The sequence below is a fragment of the Polistes canadensis genome, unplaced genomic scaffold, assembly GCF_001313835.1.
Source record: "Polistes canadensis isolate GaletaPanama2010 unplaced genomic scaffold, ASM131383v1 scaffold_22, whole genome shotgun sequence".
In the NCBI taxonomy this organism is placed as follows: Eukaryota; Metazoa; Arthropoda; class Insecta; order Hymenoptera; family Vespidae; genus Polistes; species Polistes canadensis.
Genome location: NW_014569569.1, coordinates 1142198 through 1162771, shown reverse-complemented (window position 1 = coordinate 1162771; position 20574 = coordinate 1142198). Strand labels below are relative to the sequence as shown.

The window sequence follows — 20574 nt, the reverse complement described above, 5'->3', positions numbered from 1 at the left end:
TAAATATTTTTAATATTTCGCTTTTTTGACGCTAGATATCGCCATGTTGCAACAAAAAACATTGAACGTTTGATTGTCAGTACACAGCATGACGATGGAAAATTTGTGGAATGGAAAAAGAAGTATATAAATTAATATGAATTGCAATTATAGAATCGTTAGTAATAGATTTGCTAATATTTATTCATTAACGATATAATGTATTTCAATTGTTATCAAAATATAATCTTATATATAGATATAATATATTCGTATTCGTTTTTTTTGTCTTGTTATAGAAGTCAAATTTATCTACAACAATGTATCGTTATTGAAAAGAACGGAATATAATTATTGCATATTTGTTATAAATTGTTAAAAGGCGTCATATATAAATTCGAAAAATGACAAAGCATGAATGGAAAAGTTCGTTAACCAGAGGATAACGCTTCCGATGCACTAGATGGCGTATATACGTGGGGTAGAATAATGTGTGAAAGGTGGTAGTATGGGACACTACGTTGGGCGTCCACGAGAAATGTCGTCGATTCGTGTATCGAGTTTTCACATGATAGCCGTGGTACGCCAGGCAAGAACAAAATTCGTGCTTGCATTAAAAACATCCACAATCAATTTTTTATTTTTACGGACTCTAAGCGCATCAGAGCATATAACTCGATCTCAAACGAATTCGGCTTAACCTTATTTTGCGTCTCCCCCTCTCTTTCTCTCTCTCTCTCTCTCTCTCTCTCTTATTTCTATATATCTATTTGTCTTGCTTTTTCATTTTCCCATGCTCCCGTCTCTCTCTCTCTCTCTCTCTCTCTCTCTCTCTCTCTCATCTGTATTATTACTGTTTCCCTCTTTCTCTATTGAAGATCTTTTGAGGTTGAGATGGATCATGACAAAAGGTGGCATCACTGGGGACGACGAGTTGGAAGGCACCGACGAGACTGCACTGATTGATATGACGCCATTTTACTAACCTTTTCGGCGCGGTTCGTGGTTGATCACGGATAGTAAAACGCTTTGTATTATCATTTACGAGCGTTATCGAGATATCCGCGTACAGTCGATCTCACATATTTTCTAAGGAAAAACACGAAGAACGAATTTGAGCAGGACTGTACCGAAAAGTGAAAAGAGTCCGGGCTAGTGATTCGAAGTAAAGCCCTTCACAAGGAGTAAAAAAGTTACGCGCCGTTCTTTCTTTTACTGTTCGACCTCGCCGACCGGTCACTCTCGGACTCTACGTCGTCGTTAACTTCTAATAATTTATCATCATTGTTTAGCTTATGTGCTTCATCTTTAACGCGAGTTCGATCATTCTTTCGGCTTTGACACACCGGCCAAGGAGGGAAAATTAAAGTATGCAGCATCATGTATGAGACTTCATAATGTTTTCAACCAAGATTTTTTACGAAACACAGTTTACGTATCTCGGAGAAAACGTTTGCGTTCTTAAATTAATGCAGGTAAGGATCTTCACATTTATATTTTTCCTTTTTTTTCTCTAGTCTTATTTAAGCTTTTCCTTTTGTGATCTGTATGAAGTTGTTCATTAAATTCTTCCTAAAAGTTATGATCAAGTATTCATTTATGTCTTGGGTAGGAAAATAATAATTTCTAACAGTTTTATCAAATATTCGTAATAAATCTATCATGCATCAGAGTTAAGCTTTAAATGCAATTAATTACATGATATGGTGAAATGGTTAATTCCATAAAATGTTAAATTAGCTTATTCTAGGTCAATCATTATTTGTAAAAAATGATATTTAGTTTTATAAATGTATGAGGTTATATGATTAATATTATTTGTATTCTTGGATGATTTAATGTACGATTAAAATGAATAATTTTTTATTACTTTCTTTTATATATAAATAATTGTCTTATTATTATTAATAACTATTTAATTGAGATAAAACTTCATAATGTTTTTATCCAAGCTATTGCACGTGACATAGTTTACTCTTTTTATATCTACATTTTATATCTATATCTCTGTGAATTATTTTTATATTTTTTTTTTTTTTTCTATAAACGAAATATTTTTAACAAAAGTTACAAAATTTGATTTTTTTATTTCAGGTAACATTGTTTTAGCAGTCTGCATTATTATGGAAGATGAAGATGGTGAGAGTAAAATTATGGACATGTGGAGTATTTTGGAAGATCAACAACTCAAAGATCCAACATTTGGCAATACTTTAAAACATTCTGTTGATAACGTGTATATCGATACGATCGAAGAAGAGAGACGAATAAGTAGATATAATATAGTAACTCCTAAAGACTCACCAAGTAGGAATACCAGTAGCGGATCAAAAAGTGTATTCAAAGGTTTTAAGAAACGTATCTTGGCTCAAGCTCAGGAAACACAATCGGTTGCATCTAAAAGTTCTCAAGAGCAAGTATCTCATCCTAATGTATCATCGAAAATTACTAAAGAGAAAAGAACAGAAAATAAAAGGGGGAAGATAACAGAGTATGCTCAATATTTGGGTCTTCAACCTTCTTCAAAGATAAAGTGTTCCAAGTGTTATTCTTCGACAAATTTGAATTTAAAGCAAAGTCAGTGTGTGTGTAATATTGCCATGGCACCGATGCAAGGATTACCGAGCACTTCTGAAACATCCTCTCAGTCGCACCCTCCTAATTTTAAAATTGCAAGGAAAGTTTATTTGTGCTCAGCTTGTGAAACATACTTTGAAAATTGGAATTTGTTTTTACATATGAGAGATATACATAAACGTCATATATGTCTGTTTTGTTTAGGAATGTTTGGACAAGCAGAAAGATTATCTTATCATTTGTATAAGACTCATAGCATACCACATATGGGATTTAACACTGTCGAAGACTTTTACAGTGCTTTCAAAGGATCATGTTATTTGATTTGTTGTACTTGTGAGAAGATGTTTTCTGAAACAGATAATTTCAGTAGCCACTATTGTTCTCCTTTGAATAAACAGGAAGATACTACAAATGTGTGCAATTTATTTCAAACAAGTTCAAATACGAAGACTTGTGCACTAGCGGTTGAACCTAATAAAGATGCAAATCCTATGGTGCCTGTTACAATGACTACACAAACAGAAACGGTATCAGCAATTCCTATTGAGAAACCATCAAACATGAATAATAAAGGAACATCAAAGAAAGTGATTAAAAATAATAGAAATAAATATGGGGAGAAAAGTATATCTAATTCATGTCAACAAAATGCGAAAAAAGTTAATGCTAAGGTAGGGATTACTCAATCCAGCGAAAATCAACTTTCTTCGGATAGTACAGTAATTAGAGATAGAAATGTACAAGATGAGACAGCAGTTAATATAGCTAGAGATACAGTATTAGAAACAATAATGGAAGTATCTAAATGTATTGATGAATCATGTACCAGCGAAATAGAACAGAAAGATCATAGTCATTCTGTAACGAAAACATCTTCAGAAAAATCACAGACTCCAAATAATAACCAAATTGAACCTTATGATAGTATAACTCAAACAATTATGGAGGTTTCACGTTGTACAAATGACACAGAAGATGATGAAGATATACCAAACGAAAATGCAAATCAGTCTGATGCAGCAGACATAAATAATAAGACAGAATCGGAGACTGAAAATAGCATTCCTTTAGAACCCACAATTAATGAAGAATCACATGAAACCAATTCCGAACATCAAATGAAAAAAGAAACAGATACTATGGAACAAAATGAAACGTTAGAAATGTCAAAAACAAAATCTGATTCAGAGTCTCACTCATCGTCAAGTCCTGTTCATAGTCCAATTAGTAGATCATTGTTTAGTCCTCAACATGAATCACAACAGGATCTTCAACCAAAGGAAGAGTATCCTGATGATGGTAGTAAACATGTGGAGGCTGCGCCGCCTACAGAATCTCAAACATCAGTTTCATTTAATACTGCCCCTGTATCTGATAGAAGTTTAGTAATTAAAATTTGTACAAATAAGAATTCGCAATTTTCTGTAAGTTCGACGGCAAGTATAGAAACTCATAATATTAGTAGAGATTCCGAAGAGAATAACAATGCAGAAGAAGATTCATCATCGGATGAAAAACTTTTAGGTTTTACTCAGAAAGATAAAGTTAGTATAGGATGTAATCAAATAAACGAAGCTGATAGCGATTCCGATAGTTATAAATTAGCTGTAGTAGATAGTAATGCAGAAGATGATATTAAAGAATTATATCAGTCAGAAGATAGAGTAAAAGCTAAAGGAAGTACGGAAATTCAAGAAAATACTAATGCTTACGAAGAGAAAGAGGGATTTACAATAGGTGATAATGCAAAAGTTGAACTCAGCACAACAACAGAACAATATAATAATGATGCGACAAAAAATATCGTAAATTCGGAATTAGTATCTCAATCGAACGATGGAATAATCTTAGCTGGAGAAGATGTCCCACCTATAGACCTTAATGTGGAAGGTACATTAGATAGTACAAAGTTAGAAGACTTACTGAAAAAATGTATAGAAGCAGCCAGTCCATTATGTGTCTACTGCAATCACGCACGCCATATAGCTGTCAATGGAAAACAATTAGGATTACATATGTTAGCTGAACATAAATTTCATCCACAGCATCCAGCTATAATCATACAACCAGAGCAATTTACAGTAAGAGTTAAAAAGTCACTTGATGAACAAGAAACTAATTTTTTCAATCTTGACACGTACAGCAGCACAAATGGTACCTATAATATTCAAACTTTTAGGACGTACGAGTGTTTTCATTGTAGATATAATTCTACAATACATAAAGAACTATATTCTCATCACAGAAAAATGCATCAGAAAACAATTTTAATTTGTATAATGTGTAAATCAACGTTTTATAGTTACAGTGAATTGTTGTGTCATTTATGTCCAGGCATATATTTACCGAATATGAGTGTCAAGTATAGATGTTGTCTTTGTTCTATTAGTAGTCTTCCATCGGCATTCAGATTAATGGTACATCTAAGAAAGAGTCATCATGCTTGTGATGTATGTTTGGAGACTACTGGAAATCAACAACGATTGTCAAATCATGTATGGAAACACAAACTTCATCATTTGTGTTATCGATGTGGTATTGCATATAGAAATAAACCTGACATTACAAAACACCTTTTCTGGAAGCATGGTACTGAGAGTGTTTTATGTAAAAAATGTTTACAAAAGAAATGGCCACATATTTATCATTTCTGTATACCACCTACAGCTTTCGTTTGCGAAGAATGTGGTTCTAGCTTTAGTCGAGCTGTAGCATTAAAAGTTCATAAGAGATTACATTCAGGAGATCAACCATATAGTTGTAGCAAATGTACAAGTCGTTTTATCTCGCAAAGGCTCTTAGCTAAACATGAAGAAAGTCATAAAGAACCATTACTAATAGATGTTTGCACGGTAGATGCAGCAAACAATCAAATTTTGGTTGATAATGACAAATCTGACAAAGAAAAAACAACTAACGTAGATATTATGTCGACCACCTCAAATGATACAAAAGATGTGAAAGAGACTATGAAAAAAGTAGTTGATGTTTATGATTTACCACCGCTCAATTTATCCTCAGAAAGTGAAAGCGAAATGGAAGAAACAAAGGATGATTCGAAAAAGAATGAGGAAAGTGCAGAAAAAAATGAAATAATAGAACAGAAAACAGAAGAAACAGTATCACTTGCAACATCTGCTAAAGTAGAATCACCAGTACAAACAAACGATAATATAGTGGATGAAGAAGAAAACGAAGAGGAAAAGAAACAGGAAGCGAAAATAATGGATGGTATTTGGGATAATTTCAAAACATATGCAGCTAGTTTAGAGATGCAAGAGTCAGCAAATTTATCCAACAAAGAAACCGGACCTGAAATAGATGTTGCATATTTAAGGAGCATAGTTTTGGCTGATCATGATTATTGCATCGTATGGTCAGAAAAAGATAAAAATACTGAGGATGGAATGAAAGAAGATGAAAAAGGAACAAATAATGCAGATATCTCTGATTACTCTGATAAGCTTCAAAGAAGTCCATCCGCTGGTAGTTTAGCACAACAAAATACTGGCTGTGAGAGCGATGTAAATAAAAAAAAAGGAAAGAGCCCTAAAAAGAAAAAACAAAATGGTAGTACATCTTCGAGTGATTCTTCTAGTGAAAGCGATTCGAGCAGCTGTTCCTGTGGTACCAATTGTAGTTGTAGTAGCTCATCTTCTGGTAGTTCCTCGAGTTCTAGTAGTAGCTCCGATTCCGATAGTTCAGCATCGGAAAGTTCTCCTCGTAAATCGTCGAAAAATAAAGAACGCAAGAAGGAAAAAGAGGTTGTTCAAGAAGAACAAGGTATTCCAGCAGAAACTGAAAATAAAGAAGCAGTAGTCGATGTAACCGACGCACCCATCGAACCGACTTCTGCTCCAAAACTATTGTTGAGAGAATCAGATTTGGAAACGGATGAGACCATAACCGACGAGGACTTTTATGACGAGTATCCGCAGCAGCTCGCTAATAAAATAATGGCAGAGAAACGAAATCAACTGTTATTACTTGCAGAGGTTGCACCAGCTTCGACTGATTCGGTACTTCCTTTAAATAATGGTATTACGGACGAAAGTTATGTTACTCCTTCACCCAATCCAGCGTCGAGTGTCGAGGATCAGCAACTTCAACAAAGGAAAAAAGTAAAAACAAAAAAACGTAAACGAGGTGAGAAAGTTAAGCAACGGGTCGTTCCTCCAATGGTGGAATCATTGAAGCTTAACATACCTAAAGTGTATTACCAAAAGAATTCGAACTTCTCCGTGATGAGTCATCATCAGCTTGGTAGGTCGACGCCGAATCTTATCACGAATAATATTCAGACGACTGTAGCGGCGGTCGAATCTAATTCTCATGTAAATCAGAATATCGGTGGTAGCGGTTCTGAGACGGAGAATAAACGGTCATCAAAGAGAAAACGTATACCAAAACGTTTTTACGGCGATTCCAGCGACGAAGAAACGGAAAAGCAACCGACAATGAAATGGAGGAAGGTTGTCGAACCACCGGCTTTCGTAGCTGCGGCGCAACCGAAACCTTTGCCGCAAAGATTATCTTTTGGTGGAAAGACTGTGGCTTATAGAGCAAACGTCGCTGAGCCAGAACCTATTGTGAACGTGACGGCAACGTCTGCGACAGAATCCGAGGAACCAGCAGATACTAGTAGCGAATCTAGTGGTTCTGACGTTGACACGTCAGTGCATCAGCAACCGCAGGGTAACTCAGTTTCAGAGAGCACCGCTTCGGTTCCGGAACGTTCTGTTAATCTTTACTGTTACTGTCAATGTCCCTACGACGAGGTGTCCGAAATGATTGCTTGCGACGGTCGGGATTGTCGTATCGAATGGTTTCATTTCGAGTGTGTTGGTATTATGATACCCCCTAAGGGCAAGTGGTATTGTCCAGACTGTAGGAAAAAACATGGTATCATGCAAAATAGTGAGGACTATTTCGATTGATAACAATACGCGGTATCTACTTCATTGTCAGTCTTCTAAAGATGTTATGGATATTGTGAGTGGTTGTTTTAAATCTTAATACCGTGCTCACTTAAAATATTTAAGTTTAGACGTACTCTCGTAGCGTTTACCCTTTTTTCTTCTTGGTAACAAACAAAAAATGAAAACAAAAAAAAATAATAATAATATTAATAATAATGATATACGCTGTTCCATGTTGATATTTTTCTTAAGCCAATAACAAAAATGTTTGTATATAATTGTAAATATGCTCTAAAGTTTATAATAATGAAGTAAGGTTTCTTGTGTACATTTGTTTGTACTTCTTTTAACGATTAAAGTGCTGTGTATAAAATTCGATTTAGGTGATAGGCGGTGTGTAGCATCGGTTTTTAGAACTGTAGACTGCATCACGCCAGGGATGCAAATTTCTTGAATGTGAAGAGGAACCCGCGCGGGGATATGAATACGGGAGGACTGTTTTATGAATTCAATTTACAGCTTCGTCTGATCCGACAGTCGGCACTGCTGGCGGTGTCCATGCCTCCATTGTACGAACAATCATTTAACCATGTGCTTGACTCTAGGTTTTGATGAAAAACTTCGGTTGTGAAATTGGGATACTGATACAAATCACGGTCGCTTTTTTTTATAACCGTAATAGCTTCGATTTTATAATGAAATGTGTTAAGTTTCTTTGATGTTATTTACTTAACGCGTTAACGTTACGAAAAATAAAAAAAATAAAATAAAATAGATACTCTCGTCGTCTGAAATTGTTGATCTTATTTTTTTTCTCTCTCTTATAATTCTTTTTCACGCTTTTAGATATAAAAACAAAAAGAGAAAAAAAGAAAAAGTAAAGGGTTCATAAAACGAATGGATATTTCGTTATTTCTAGTCTATCGCATAACGCGTTATAAGGAAAAAAAAATAGGAAAAAAAGATGTTCTTCTTCACTACAAGCTTTTTATTATCAATGATTGATATGAATGGCTCTGCAATTCAACATCTTGCTATGCTAATTCAGCGCTTCAACAGTTATTGGGCCTATTATATATATATATATAAATATTATTTTTAATTATTTTTCTCACAGAATATAAATCCATTCGTAATGGCGTAATCTTGATTGATGCATATTCCATTTAAATTAGAAATGAGAAAATGACATACCGCTGTCACTGCGTTGCTATGGTATTGAGATCAAATGAACAAATAAATGAATATTTACAGTTAAAACTATCGTATAGCTCGGATAAGAAAATTGCGTTCCTAATGGGACGAGCGATGTAATAATTATTCGCATAAGATGGCACAAGACATACGATTGCTGATCGTATAATATCATACAGCACATCGTTAGTATATAATTTTCGATCAATTTCTGCCTATACTTCTTTAAGTCCATTTCATAAAGTTATTCCTGCAATCTGCCGAAATAATGCCTCCTCGGCATATTATCGCTTCTATTATAGCTTCTGGAAAGAAACATTTTTGGAACATAACGTTCATTAGATTATTCCAGTATTTTGTTCTTATTAACATAATACATTGACTCTCTCTTTCAATATATTTCAAAATATAAAATGACTTTTACTCGTAACACGAAATTATTCAAAATAAATAATGTGATATAATTTTTTAAATCAATTGATAGTTATTATGAAATGGATATAGAAGAAAAGGGAGTATTCTTCTATTGTCATTGAAGAAATGATTTCGGTTCGTGTAAATCTTAATGTCCTATGTACTTTTAATAAGAATATTTAAAAAACAAAACCCTTTGAGGTATCATAAACTCTGCGATCATTTCAATTGTAAGTTCAAATATTTCTATTAACGCAAATCTTTTAGATTAAAGCAAGTCGTCCTCTCCTATTTCCCCTGTACAATTAATTTAAAATATGTAACACATAATAGACACAATATTTCAAACACATTTTCTTTATTACCTTAGATAGCTTTCATAATGTAAATATAAAAAAGAAAAATTGAGTAAAAAATCGTATCGGCAATGCGACAAACATCACTTTATATCTTTATTCTCAGCCCTCATCCTCTCCAAAAATTCAACACCCAAAATAACCGTGACAAAATCTTTGTAAGATATCTTCTGTATCATAAAAATAATAATACATTAATTTTCGAAAGCCTATTTTAATAGCGTTTGATTATCTGTACATTATAGTACAATTGTCATACTTACCGATGGTAGAAAATTAAAACTTGTAGTTGTAGATATTTCTTGTCCTTTTGAATCCGCAAAATTTGTTATATTGGCATCCTCCGAAGGAATAAGCAGTTTTAGGTATGTATATGCTTCTTCTAATGTTAGTGGTTCACCTTTAAAAATATAGGCACGAATCAAGTTACACGAAAAACGAGTTAAATGAAATGAAATAAAATTAATAAAATGACTAACCGAGAAGTTTCTTATCCTCCATGATATTTATCTCTGGATATTTACCAAATAATATGTTTATAAATTGATCTCGAGTTAAAATTAAATCTTCATTGTTGTTCGATTCCTTTCCGCAAAGAATTGCGAATGATTTTTTCACTTGTCTCGTAGAATATCCAAAAGCGGGTCGATGATTGATGTATAGTTTGACGAAATCTTCAAAATTAATTTCCTCCAATAATTGTCCCGTCTCTGCATAATTCCTGTATGCTACTTCGCACATAATGTTTTCCAGCTAAAAGATTCATCCTGTAATTATCTTATTACACACGTTTTCAAAGTATAGATAAATGGTAAATATAATTGTTAAGTGATATAAGTCAATGATTAATCTTACTTCTTTGTTACTAGGAAAATAACCAACGGCTCGCATTAAATTTGGTATTTGTTTAATGGATACCATATCGGAAATCTTTCTTGTTTCCATCGTATTTTCTCCTTGTTGTAGAATCTGTGCGTAGTAGAATAAATCTCGCATTTCGTTAAATAACCAGCCATTTTTACCACCTTTTATAAAATTATAAAATGGAGACAATCCTTCTCCTCCTAAACGTTTCATAATATTTATTGATCTGTAACAAATATTTTTTCATAGGCACATATATACATACATACACAAATACCTATTCTATCTAGCCTTCTTATATTTCTTCATAATTCTTTGAAGTATAGTTTAATTTTCTTACAAACCTGAATTTAATTTTCCACATTAAAACACACGAGTCTTTATATCCCATAGTAAATGCAATATTATTTTTACAATCCACAGCAAATCCAGTTATCTAATGTGCTTATTTTCATTGAATAAAAGTTTCTACAATATACGAAAAGAAAATTTACAAAATGAATCAAATACCTTACACGGATGTCCAGTAAGTCCTAAACTTGAATAAGGATTACCATCTAATGGAAGACTTTGTAAACCTATTTCCTTATCAGTCGAAAATACCATATATATGCTATTATGTTTTTTTGTTAATATCTACGAAAACGAAAAATGATAATAATATCAATGAAAATTTAATAATACCTATACATACTTTAAAACGTTGTATAGGTGTTCCAAATGTTGGATTTAAAAAAGTTCCACGAATCATTCTGATTATATCATTTAATAATATATACTTGTACTGAAATTGTACAATTCATTAATATTAATACGTATATTAATTATTTTTAATCTTTTTAACTCTCATAAATTACTTCAGTATTCGATATCACGAAAAGAGTCTCAACACCGAATCGCGGATACCATTCTAAATAAAGAGGAGTCGCTTTTGATTCGATTCTATCGATTTGTAAAATTTGTAATCCTGGATCCGGATATGGTCCACTATTGTTTTAATATAAAAATTTATTATGTAATATCGTATAATATATACAAAGAAATATTACTTTTTGTTTACCTATTTTTTAAATCATATTCGACGAGATCTTGATCCTCTCCTAAAGAAAAAAGTCGAGGAATTGAATTGTCTGTTATGGACGGTCCAAATAAAACTTGTCTAATAGGTAAACTATGCGAATGACATTTTCCGATTAAATTCCAAATGTTAGTTACATTCACGGACTTGGTATCATTTTTTCGGAATACTACGATCGATAAACCATCGTCCTGAACAAAATTAATATATTTTAACAATAAATACACTTGTATAATTCTTTTTTTTTTATTACAGAAAAAAGATACTTAACGGAATAAGCCATGTAAGTCGAGCATTTGGCGAAGGCAACAATACGAATAGCTTGAGACGAATGTTTGTAAGGAAATTCATCTAACAATTCCAATGTTAATGGATTTAATACCCATAAAGTGCCATTTTCCATACCGCAGATGAGTAAATCACCTGATAAAAAATGATTTTCTATCATCATTTTATACAATGAATAATTTCATTAACTAATAAAAATATTTCGTTGAATATATGTTACAGCATACACGTCGGAGAATATTTAAGAACGGTAATAGCAGTCAAACTTTGATGTGTCTGTGGACAACTAATGTAAATAATTTTATCGTTTTTATTTTGATAATCAAAAATGCTTTTAAAATCTGGTAGATCGGGAACTTTTTTAGATATGATCAATCTACGTTTCTCATAATCGTATAAATTTAAAATACCCTCTTTGTTTCCCGTGACAAGATAGTTACTGTAAATGAATGTATCACTTTTCATTCTATAAAATATACTTTTTATTAAATTCGAGGTATACCTTTCCGGATGTGCATCTAAACTTGTTACATGGGCAGCACTATGTTTCAAAATGAATTTGCATTTTAAATTTGAAATATCCAATAAAGCAAGTATACCTTTTATTGTAGCTATAACAATTACCATTATATATGTGTATATTAATTACCATATATGTGTGTATTCGTTCATTTTGTGTTAAATTTATTATTTATTATTTAACAAATAAGAAAAAAAACGCTTACACACAAAGCTGTTTCTAACAATGAACTTAGAACGTTGTAAACTCGCGTCGGTAGCTACATACATTGATTTTTTGTTGCCATAATAATATTTTGGAATACGTTCTGTATTAACAGTTAAATATGACAATTTTCTATCCATTTTATCATTTAAGCATTCGACATCTTGAAGATTACAACATTCATCCTGGCATACAAAATCCTCTATAAATTCATTTTCCATTTCGCTTTTTATTTCCTCCGTGCTTTCTCCGTTGCTTGATTCGACTATTTTTTGAAAAATATAATATATATTCACATTTTTAAAAAAAAAAAGATTCGTATCGTGCTAATCTTACTTTCTGTTTCACTGATAACTTTTACAGGGCCAATTAATGTAGAGCTTAGATCGAAACTTATCGATCGAATAGATTCGAGTTCTTGATTTTGACACCAATATAAAATTTTTAATCGATTATCATAAAAAGTTATTCGTCCGTTAGAATTTCCAGTAACAATCATTCTATATATTGAAAACAATAATCCATGATCAAATGAAAATCTTTACGAAATATATTATAGATTTTTCTTCAAATGATTATCCTAATTAATTAATACCCTTCGTAATTAATAATTACAGTAATACTGCAAGTTTGTAATTTAATTGATTTGATATGTTTCTTTTTTAGATTTGTATCTTCTGTAGCATGTTCGGAAGTGTGAACGTGATTCCAGACTAACACAAAACCTGCAAAACAAAATGTAATGAACTCTAATCATATTGATTTTTATTCAAATCCAATACTTTTTACCGATAGTCGTTGCTGTTAACGTATCCGATGTATTTCTAATAAAAATAGAACTATTGAAAATTCCATAACGACGACATTTTCCAATTATTTCCGGTTGATAATAATTAAGTTTATTTTGATCCTAATAAACAACGAAGTTATACAATTTAACAAATACAAATATTTTTCATTAAGTTACAAATTCGCATTACAAACCCAAATGAAAAAAACTACGTGGTGATCAGTAGTCAAAGCAAATCGTTTTGGAAAGTTATCATCAAAACTAATTTCTTTAATTCTATCCAAATGTACGTCCGATAATTCAACAATCGCTAAAAACATCAAAATATCTAATAAACATAATATATACGGAAATACGGAATAATTAATACATTTAATTAAAAATAACCATCGGGTTTATCATTTCCATATGTCCAGAGCCAAAAGTAAACGTTTTGGAATTTTTCATTGCCGATTGTAACAATATACTTCGCATTAGGACTTATACGAGCTGCTGTTAAGCCATTTTTACCATGAGGTTCAAATAAAGTGCTAATAGGTATACTAAACAATAATCATATATATATTTTTATATACGCATTACGCAAGTATAGTTTATATATACTGGATGTCCCAAAAGTTTTGTTATCGATCTGAAAAATTATTGATTTATTTATTGATGTTCTTTCATTTTGTAGAATTGCGTTAGGATTGCATCAGAGTTCCGTTAGAGCTACGTCAGGATCTTTCTTTTCTGATTAAAGCAACTTTTGGGACATTCGATATAATTCAATTTTAACTTTATTTCAGTATCCCAAATAATGACTGCACAATCATCTTCAAAGTCTGCTGTCAATAGCCATTTACCATCATTCGAACTCGATAATGTTCTAATCGCAGTTTTCTAAATATTATGTTAACTGATTAATCAAATTAATATTATATCAGGTAAAAATAACACGTGTCCATACTAACGTGGCCTTGAAGAGATAACATTTCGTTACAACTATAATCATACATCATTGCCACATGTGAACAAGCGTAAACAATTAATGTACGATTTTCGGTGGTTAAATTTATTATAGGAATATTTGGATTAAAACCAAAAGAATATTGTAGTTTCTGCAAATAGTAATTCTATAATTAGCATAAATGAAATGCATTTAAAAATGTGTGCGTTACCTACAAATGGACATCTATTGAATTCTGATATCACTTCCTCTTTTGTATTATTATTTTTTGATAGAGACAGTTTTTTATTATCAGAATTTTTAAAAGGCGATGCCATTTTTATACTATTTTTTATCAAGCGTTTTGTCGATATTAAATCTTTTTTTCATTCAAAATATATTGATCCGAATTTTTCGGGGCTTGTAACAGTTGAAAAATACTACTGAAGTCAAGAAAAAAATGCATGCAAAGAAGTGACGCCTTTCCAACCGGAAGTACTGTACGTTTAAGTAGGTAATTTAAATTTATCGCTTTTGAATATATTACAGAAATAAAATTAATAGAATTAGATAATTACAAAGGGTACTGATAGTAGACAATAAAATTATATATATAATTTTTATTTTTTATATTTATTATTTAATTTTTTATTATATTTAAAGTAAGTAGATATAACCTATTGTTGGCCGCTTTAAAGATATATTATAAATCTATACATTCACATCATTAGTCATCATTTTTTAAATGACATTACAAAATAAGGCATACAAAACAGCATCCTTTAAATTTGCATTTACTTTAACTGCAGCAACTTTGTGGTTTAGGATCCAATCCTGAACGTTTAGTAATATAAAGTCGTGTAAATTCTTCTGCACTAGTTGGATGGATACCAACTGTAGATTTAAGTATCGGGAATGTTAATTTACTCCTGCAAAAAAATATAATTTTACGGATTAATAAATTATTCTTTGAATTTGTTGTTAAAAAATATATGATTCGTGTCAAAAAATCTTACTTAACGGCTGCCGCAAAACCTTGAATGACCTCACCAGCATTTGGACCAAGAAAATGCATACCCAAAACTCTCTGATCACCATTTCTAAGTGCCACCACTTTAACATAACAACGAGAAACATCTTTCTGTGGCACGAAAAATTCTGTAGGCTTATAATATGCGTGATAAATTTCTATTTCATCGGCACCGTGTAGAGATACAGCATCTTCTTCGCTGAGTCCAACACAACCATACTCTAACGGAGTGAATACAGTTGTAGCTACATTAGCATAGTCCATTTTATCTTGTGAATTAGCAAATAATCTTTTAGCTAACAATTTTCCCGCATGTATAGCGACGGGTGTCAATTCAGGCTTTTTCTGTAAAGTATTTAATATTATTAATATTAAATTGATGTTCAAATAATTTATTGCGTGTATTGTTTCAAATAAATTATTAACATCTTACATGAAGCACATCACCGACTGCAAAAATATTCGGTACGTTCGTTTGTTCATTTTTTGCATCAATTTTTCCATTGTCCGGGACAATTTCAAGTCCTACATTTTCAGTTTTTAATTCCTTTGTAAGAGCTTGGCGACCAATAGCGAATAAAACAGTGTCATAAACATCTTGATGAACATTTCCATCCTAGAAGAAACAAATTTTAAGTAAATTTTAATTTAATAAATATATATATTTTAATATAAGTATTTTAAAACATACCTTGTCAACCCAATCAACCAAAAGACGACCATCCGCTTGTTTCTCAATTTTCTTAGGCTTAGCTTGGTAAACAAAATGGACTCCACGACTTTCCAATTCTTCAGCTACCATGTTAGCCATTTGTTGATCAAATCCTCTAAGCACGATTGAACGTACCATCACTGTTGCATCGAAACCTAAACCATTCAAAAATCCTGCACATTCTAATCCAATATCTATGCATTCGCTAAGGAATATGCTTCGTTTGTTATATGTAATAACATAATCAATTAATAACAATTAAATTAAACTAAAAAGTATAATTAATTAATAAAAAAAGGATACATCCTGCACCAACAACAAGAGTTTTTCCTGGTGATTTTTCTAAACTAAAAATATCGTCACTGCTAATTCCATATTCTAAGGCACCAGGAATTTCAGGGTACTTTGGTCTTCCACCAACGGCGATTAAGATTTTATCTGCGGTAATAATTTTCTCTTCTCCATTTTTCATAACACCAACAACAGTATGAGGATCTTTGAAATATCCCAGAGCATTGACATAATTAACCATTCTGCATTAACATAAAAATATAATGTTAGAAAAGAATAATTAAATACATATATTTACTTAACTGCATTTAATACTAACTTCGTTCTCAATTCTACCCGTGTTACCCAGTTTACTGATTTAACATGATTTTGCACAGCAGTTTTCAAAGTTTCCCAATCATTTGTAATAGTTTTTACATCTGGTAATTGCCATCCAAAGGATGCTGCTTCCTGTAATTAGAATTCATGGTTGTGAATCACTTATAATAAAAACTGTATAGAATATTGTATATATCTGTAACTTACTCTAACAGCTTCACCAAGTAGTGCCGCTTGATGCATCAATTTTTTTGGTATACATCCTACATTAACGCAAGTACCACCTAAACCCCATGTAGTTCCTTGTGGAGATGGAGTAACAAAATCCAGTACCGCAACTTTTGCTCCAAGTCCAACAGCCTCTTTTGCTGCTGCTAAACCACCAGATCCTCCCCCAATGACCAAGAGGTCATACATATACTTACTTTCCGCTAAAATCAAAAGTATAATATTCATTATATTTGACATTTCACATAATCATCATCTTAGTTATGTAACTATTGACATACAGGTTATATTTAATGTCAAAACAAATTATTAAATATCATAAAAATGACATTTGATGAAAATTTGATATTAAAGAATAAAATGTTCAATTAACTCAACGAAAAAAATGTCTTTAATTTAGATAATATATAAAACAAAGAAAATATGTAAATTGATTGGATCGATACCGAAGTTTAAATGTTGCGCCAATTGCGTCATACATGCAACATACAAATATATATAGCAAATAGGGTGTAAAAAAAACAAAAATTATGAACAATGTTTATCAAGTTATGAATTGTGCACACAAAATACGTATTTAATCGTCATCACTCACTACACATGCAAGCCATTGCGGCTTTTCCGTTAAAGAAGGAGTTGCATCTGGCATGTGACAATTCGAGTAATCTGCTGCTATGCGATATTCGAGATGACACAAGTCTCGCGGCGAGTAGTGTTAACGTCGCCATGATTATCGCGCTCGTTTTGTGAGCACGTGACGTCACACTAATGACACTCGTCTTTACAGATTTAATACAATCCGCGCAAGATCGTAAGTATGACGTTAGTATTCCCGCAAACGTTCTGACCAAAAGTACGTTAAATGGTAGTACAGTGTTTCATCAATTAAATTTCAAAGATTCACGTTTCGCATATCACGAAATAAAATTATTACAAAATGAAATCGATTTTAATAACCGGTTGCAATCGTGGCATAGGTTTTGGACTCGTGAAACATCTCATACAATTACCGAAACCACCGGAAAATATATTTGCAACTTGCCGTGATGTGAACAAAGCGACGGTAAGATTAACTATGATATTAAATCGGCTAAAATCGGATGACGCAATCGAGACGTACGAATGATAGCAGCGAATAAATTGAATATGTGAAAAACGAGCTTACCGATCGGCGCCATTGAAATTTTCTTTTAATTGTATTTAATTTTTTTTTCCTTTCCTTTAAATGATATCACACTTTAAATATTTTTTTTCGTTAATTAATTTTAACGTTTACAGTTTGACAATTAAAAAAAAGTAATACGAATCGTATAAAGAAAGAACGACTATTAAATCCGCACACTCGAAAAGACTTTAATATACTGAAGTCTGACGAACAAGTTCCGTTAGTTATGTTCTATCGCCATCTGTTGAACAAAGAAAGCGCGAATATCCCCCTACTCCATTCCTTGATCGTTCAACGAATTATATCGAAGTTTTCTTCGGCAGAACACGATGATTCATCCATGGTGATTGTAAAATATTACGCAAGCGCATCGAGGACACGGGATAAAACCACATATATATCGATATATTACCAATAACAAAAATTCGTTGGGTCATTCTTTCTTTCTATGATCATTTTTATATCTTCTGATGTATTATCTTTTAATATCTTATCAACAAAAATGTTAACTCAACATTTTATTATTATCACTATTAATCATTTTACAATTATTTTGTTTTAAACGGATTATTCTTAAATTTTCAAATGCATTATATCTTATTATTAATTTATTAACTATACTGATTTTTTTAGCCATTTTACATTTGTTTTTATTCATAAACATTATACAATAAAGCTGTATAATGATTTAGCTGAAACGATAATATCTTTCTTATTTACACTTCTATATATAATAGAATGCATTATCTGATTTCTTAGCGAGTACGTATATAGATAAGTTGTATTGAGATAATTAGACGATTATATTTTATAATTACGGATTGGTGAAGAAGACGTATATTAATAGATAAGGAAAAGTTTCTAAAGAATTTTTAAATTAACAATTATAACTCAACAATCCTTATATGAATTTTCTTAGAATTTTAAATCATGTGTGAAAAGATTTAATATTTTATTAACAATTTAATATTAAAAAATTAGAAATTTGAAATAAAATTAAATGTGAAATAAATGATTTCTCAAAGTATTATTGTATTAAATAAATGAATAAGTCTCAGTCCGTAAAATAATGTTTATAATTTAATTCATATTATTTGTTATAATAAATAGATTTTTTTTTTAATAGGAGCTGAAAAAACTTGCTGAGAGATCAAGAAACATCCATATCATTGAAATAGGTAAACCGCATACTTTAAATTACTAAGAATTCTAGGTATATCATTTTAAATAGAAATCAGTAAATTCGATGACAATGCAGCTTTACTATGATTTTTAAAAAATATGGATAACGATAGAAATATACAACAGCAATAATTTATATTTTATAATTTTAATATTCAGTTACTTACGAAGAATGAAGTTTTCGTATTTGGAATTTTCATTTTTCGGAGATTCGATATTTTCATTTTCGAGATCGCTCGAATCTGATCCAATTGTTTCTGTTTTATTATGACAAGTTAAACACCATGATTTTTTTATTTTCAATACACGAGATTTCATAACTTTAATATCATGAAGAAAAAAATAAAAATGATATTTCGACTACTTGAAAGTCTTACTATGAATGCGGAAAGGTGTCGTAAATTATAGTAGAATAAAAGATGAGATTACGCCAACGTTACGTTGATCAATACGTATGTACGTACGTATATATATATATATATATATATATATATGTGATTACACTTAAAATTATTTTCTAGAGTTTTAGCGATATCAAGAATTATGTCAATCCATTGTGTCTTATATTGACAATAATTTAATTTATAATAAATTATGTTTGCTTTTTTTTATCTTAAATGCATTAGAATGTTAAATTATTTATTGTTAATATTATTGTAAATTATTTGTAGATTTAGTTAACACAAACAATTATGAAAAGATAGTAAATATTGTCAGAGAAAAAGTAGGATCGGGAGGACTGAACGTTCTTTTTAATAATGCTGGGGTTTCACAAAAATTTTCACGGATTGGTATGGTTAAGGAGGAAAATCTGATAAATAATGTCTTTATTAATACAATAGCTCCAATTATGTTAACGAAGGTGCAGTTACATTTACATTATTAAATATTATCTTGAAAATATATAATTACAACAAGTTGTAAATATTATTATAGGCACTTTTACCGTTGTTAAAAATTGCCTCTAAAAATAATGAGACTGAAAACAATATGAGTATAAACAGAGCAGCTATTATCAATATGTCTTCGATTCTTGGTAGTATTACACTTAATGATCAAGGAGGTTTTTACTCGTATAGATGTAGTAAGGTAGTTAGTTTAAGTAATGTTGCTTTAGTTTTCCATTACCAAATGTGTTTTAACTAATAAACAATATTAATATAATATTTTTTAGGCAGCTCTTAATGCTGCAACAAAATCTATGAGTATAGATTTGAAAGATGATGGGATTTTAGTTATTTGTTTGCATCCTGGATGGGTGCGTACCGATATGGGAGGAAATAATGCACCTATGGATATAGATACCAGTATTTCCAATATTTTAAATGTTATGAAAATGCTCTCAGATAAACATACTGGTTCTTTTATTCAATATGATGGTACAGTTTTACCATGGTAACTTTTAATCCAAAAATATACTAATAAGTATAACACGAATATTGTGCCACACTACCTTTCCATTCGATTATGAAAGTATAGGAAATAATGTAAAATTAAAAAAACATACGTATTATTAAATTATATATATATATAA

The 20574-nt window shown here is 31.2% G+C and overlaps 4 protein-coding genes across 7 annotated transcripts; 2 read left to right on the top strand and 2 right to left on the bottom strand.

Moving 5' to 3' along the window:
* Positions 1-294: 294 nt before the first annotated feature.
* Positions 295-8266, top strand: LOC106794061. 2 transcript variants are annotated; one of them, XM_014761470.1, is made up of 3 exons: positions 295-559; positions 858-1454; positions 2074-8266. In XM_014761470.1, exon 3 carries the CDS (start codon positions 2103-2105, stop codon positions 7494-7496), a length of 5394 nt encoding a protein of 1797 aa, XP_014616956.1. In that variant the 5' UTR covers positions 295-559; positions 858-1454; positions 2074-2102; the 3' UTR covers positions 7497-8266. The 2 variants fall into 2 exon arrangements, with proteins under 2 accessions (XP_014616956.1, XP_014616955.1); XM_014761469.1 differs by lacking the exon at positions 295-559 and having other exon boundaries at positions 786-1454.
* Positions 8267-9718: 1452 nt separating this feature from the next.
* LOC106794033 (WD repeat-containing protein 66-like) lies at positions 9719-14452 on the bottom strand. Its single transcript, XM_014761416.1, has 19 exons — positions 14351-14452; positions 14140-14301; positions 13902-14068; positions 13574-13728; positions 13381-13496; positions 13186-13306; positions 12992-13145; positions 12695-12896; positions 12398-12581; positions 12175-12283; positions 11939-12111; positions 11632-11825; positions 11367-11575; positions 11164-11293; positions 11001-11090; positions 10817-10942; positions 10651-10742; positions 10298-10532; positions 9719-10195 (listed from the first exon to the last, which is right to left on the bottom strand). The coding sequence occupies exons 1-19, from the start codon at positions 14450-14452 to the stop codon at positions 9917-9919; spliced, it is 3000 nt and encodes a 999-aa protein (XP_014616902.1). The 3' UTR covers positions 9719-9916.
* A 267-nt stretch (positions 14453-14719) lies between these two features.
* Positions 14720-19461, bottom strand: LOC106794053 (thioredoxin reductase 1, mitochondrial). 3 transcript variants are annotated; one of them, XM_014761455.1, is made up of 8 exons: positions 19208-19461; positions 16673-16896; positions 16467-16597; positions 16160-16389; positions 15836-16050; positions 15578-15760; positions 15131-15489; positions 14720-15043 (listed from the first exon to the last, which is right to left on the bottom strand). In XM_014761455.1, exons 1-8 carry the CDS (start codon positions 19356-19358, stop codon positions 14914-14916), a joined length of 1623 nt encoding a protein of 540 aa, XP_014616941.1. In that variant the 5' UTR covers positions 19359-19461; the 3' UTR covers positions 14720-14913. The 3 variants fall into 3 exon arrangements, with proteins under 3 accessions (XP_014616941.1, XP_014616943.1, XP_014616942.1); XM_014761457.1 differs by lacking the exon at positions 19208-19461 and adding an exon at positions 17859-18073; XM_014761456.1 differs by lacking the exon at positions 19208-19461 and adding an exon at positions 17289-17466.
* Positions 17608-20542, top strand: LOC106794054 (C-factor). The gene is made up of 5 exons (XM_014761458.1): positions 17608-17756; positions 18985-19036; positions 19712-19902; positions 19977-20129; positions 20215-20542. Exons 1-5 carry the CDS (start codon positions 17631-17633, stop codon positions 20437-20439), a joined length of 747 nt encoding a protein of 248 aa, XP_014616944.1. The 5' UTR covers positions 17608-17630; the 3' UTR covers positions 20440-20542.
* Positions 20543-20574: the final 32 nt, after the last annotated feature.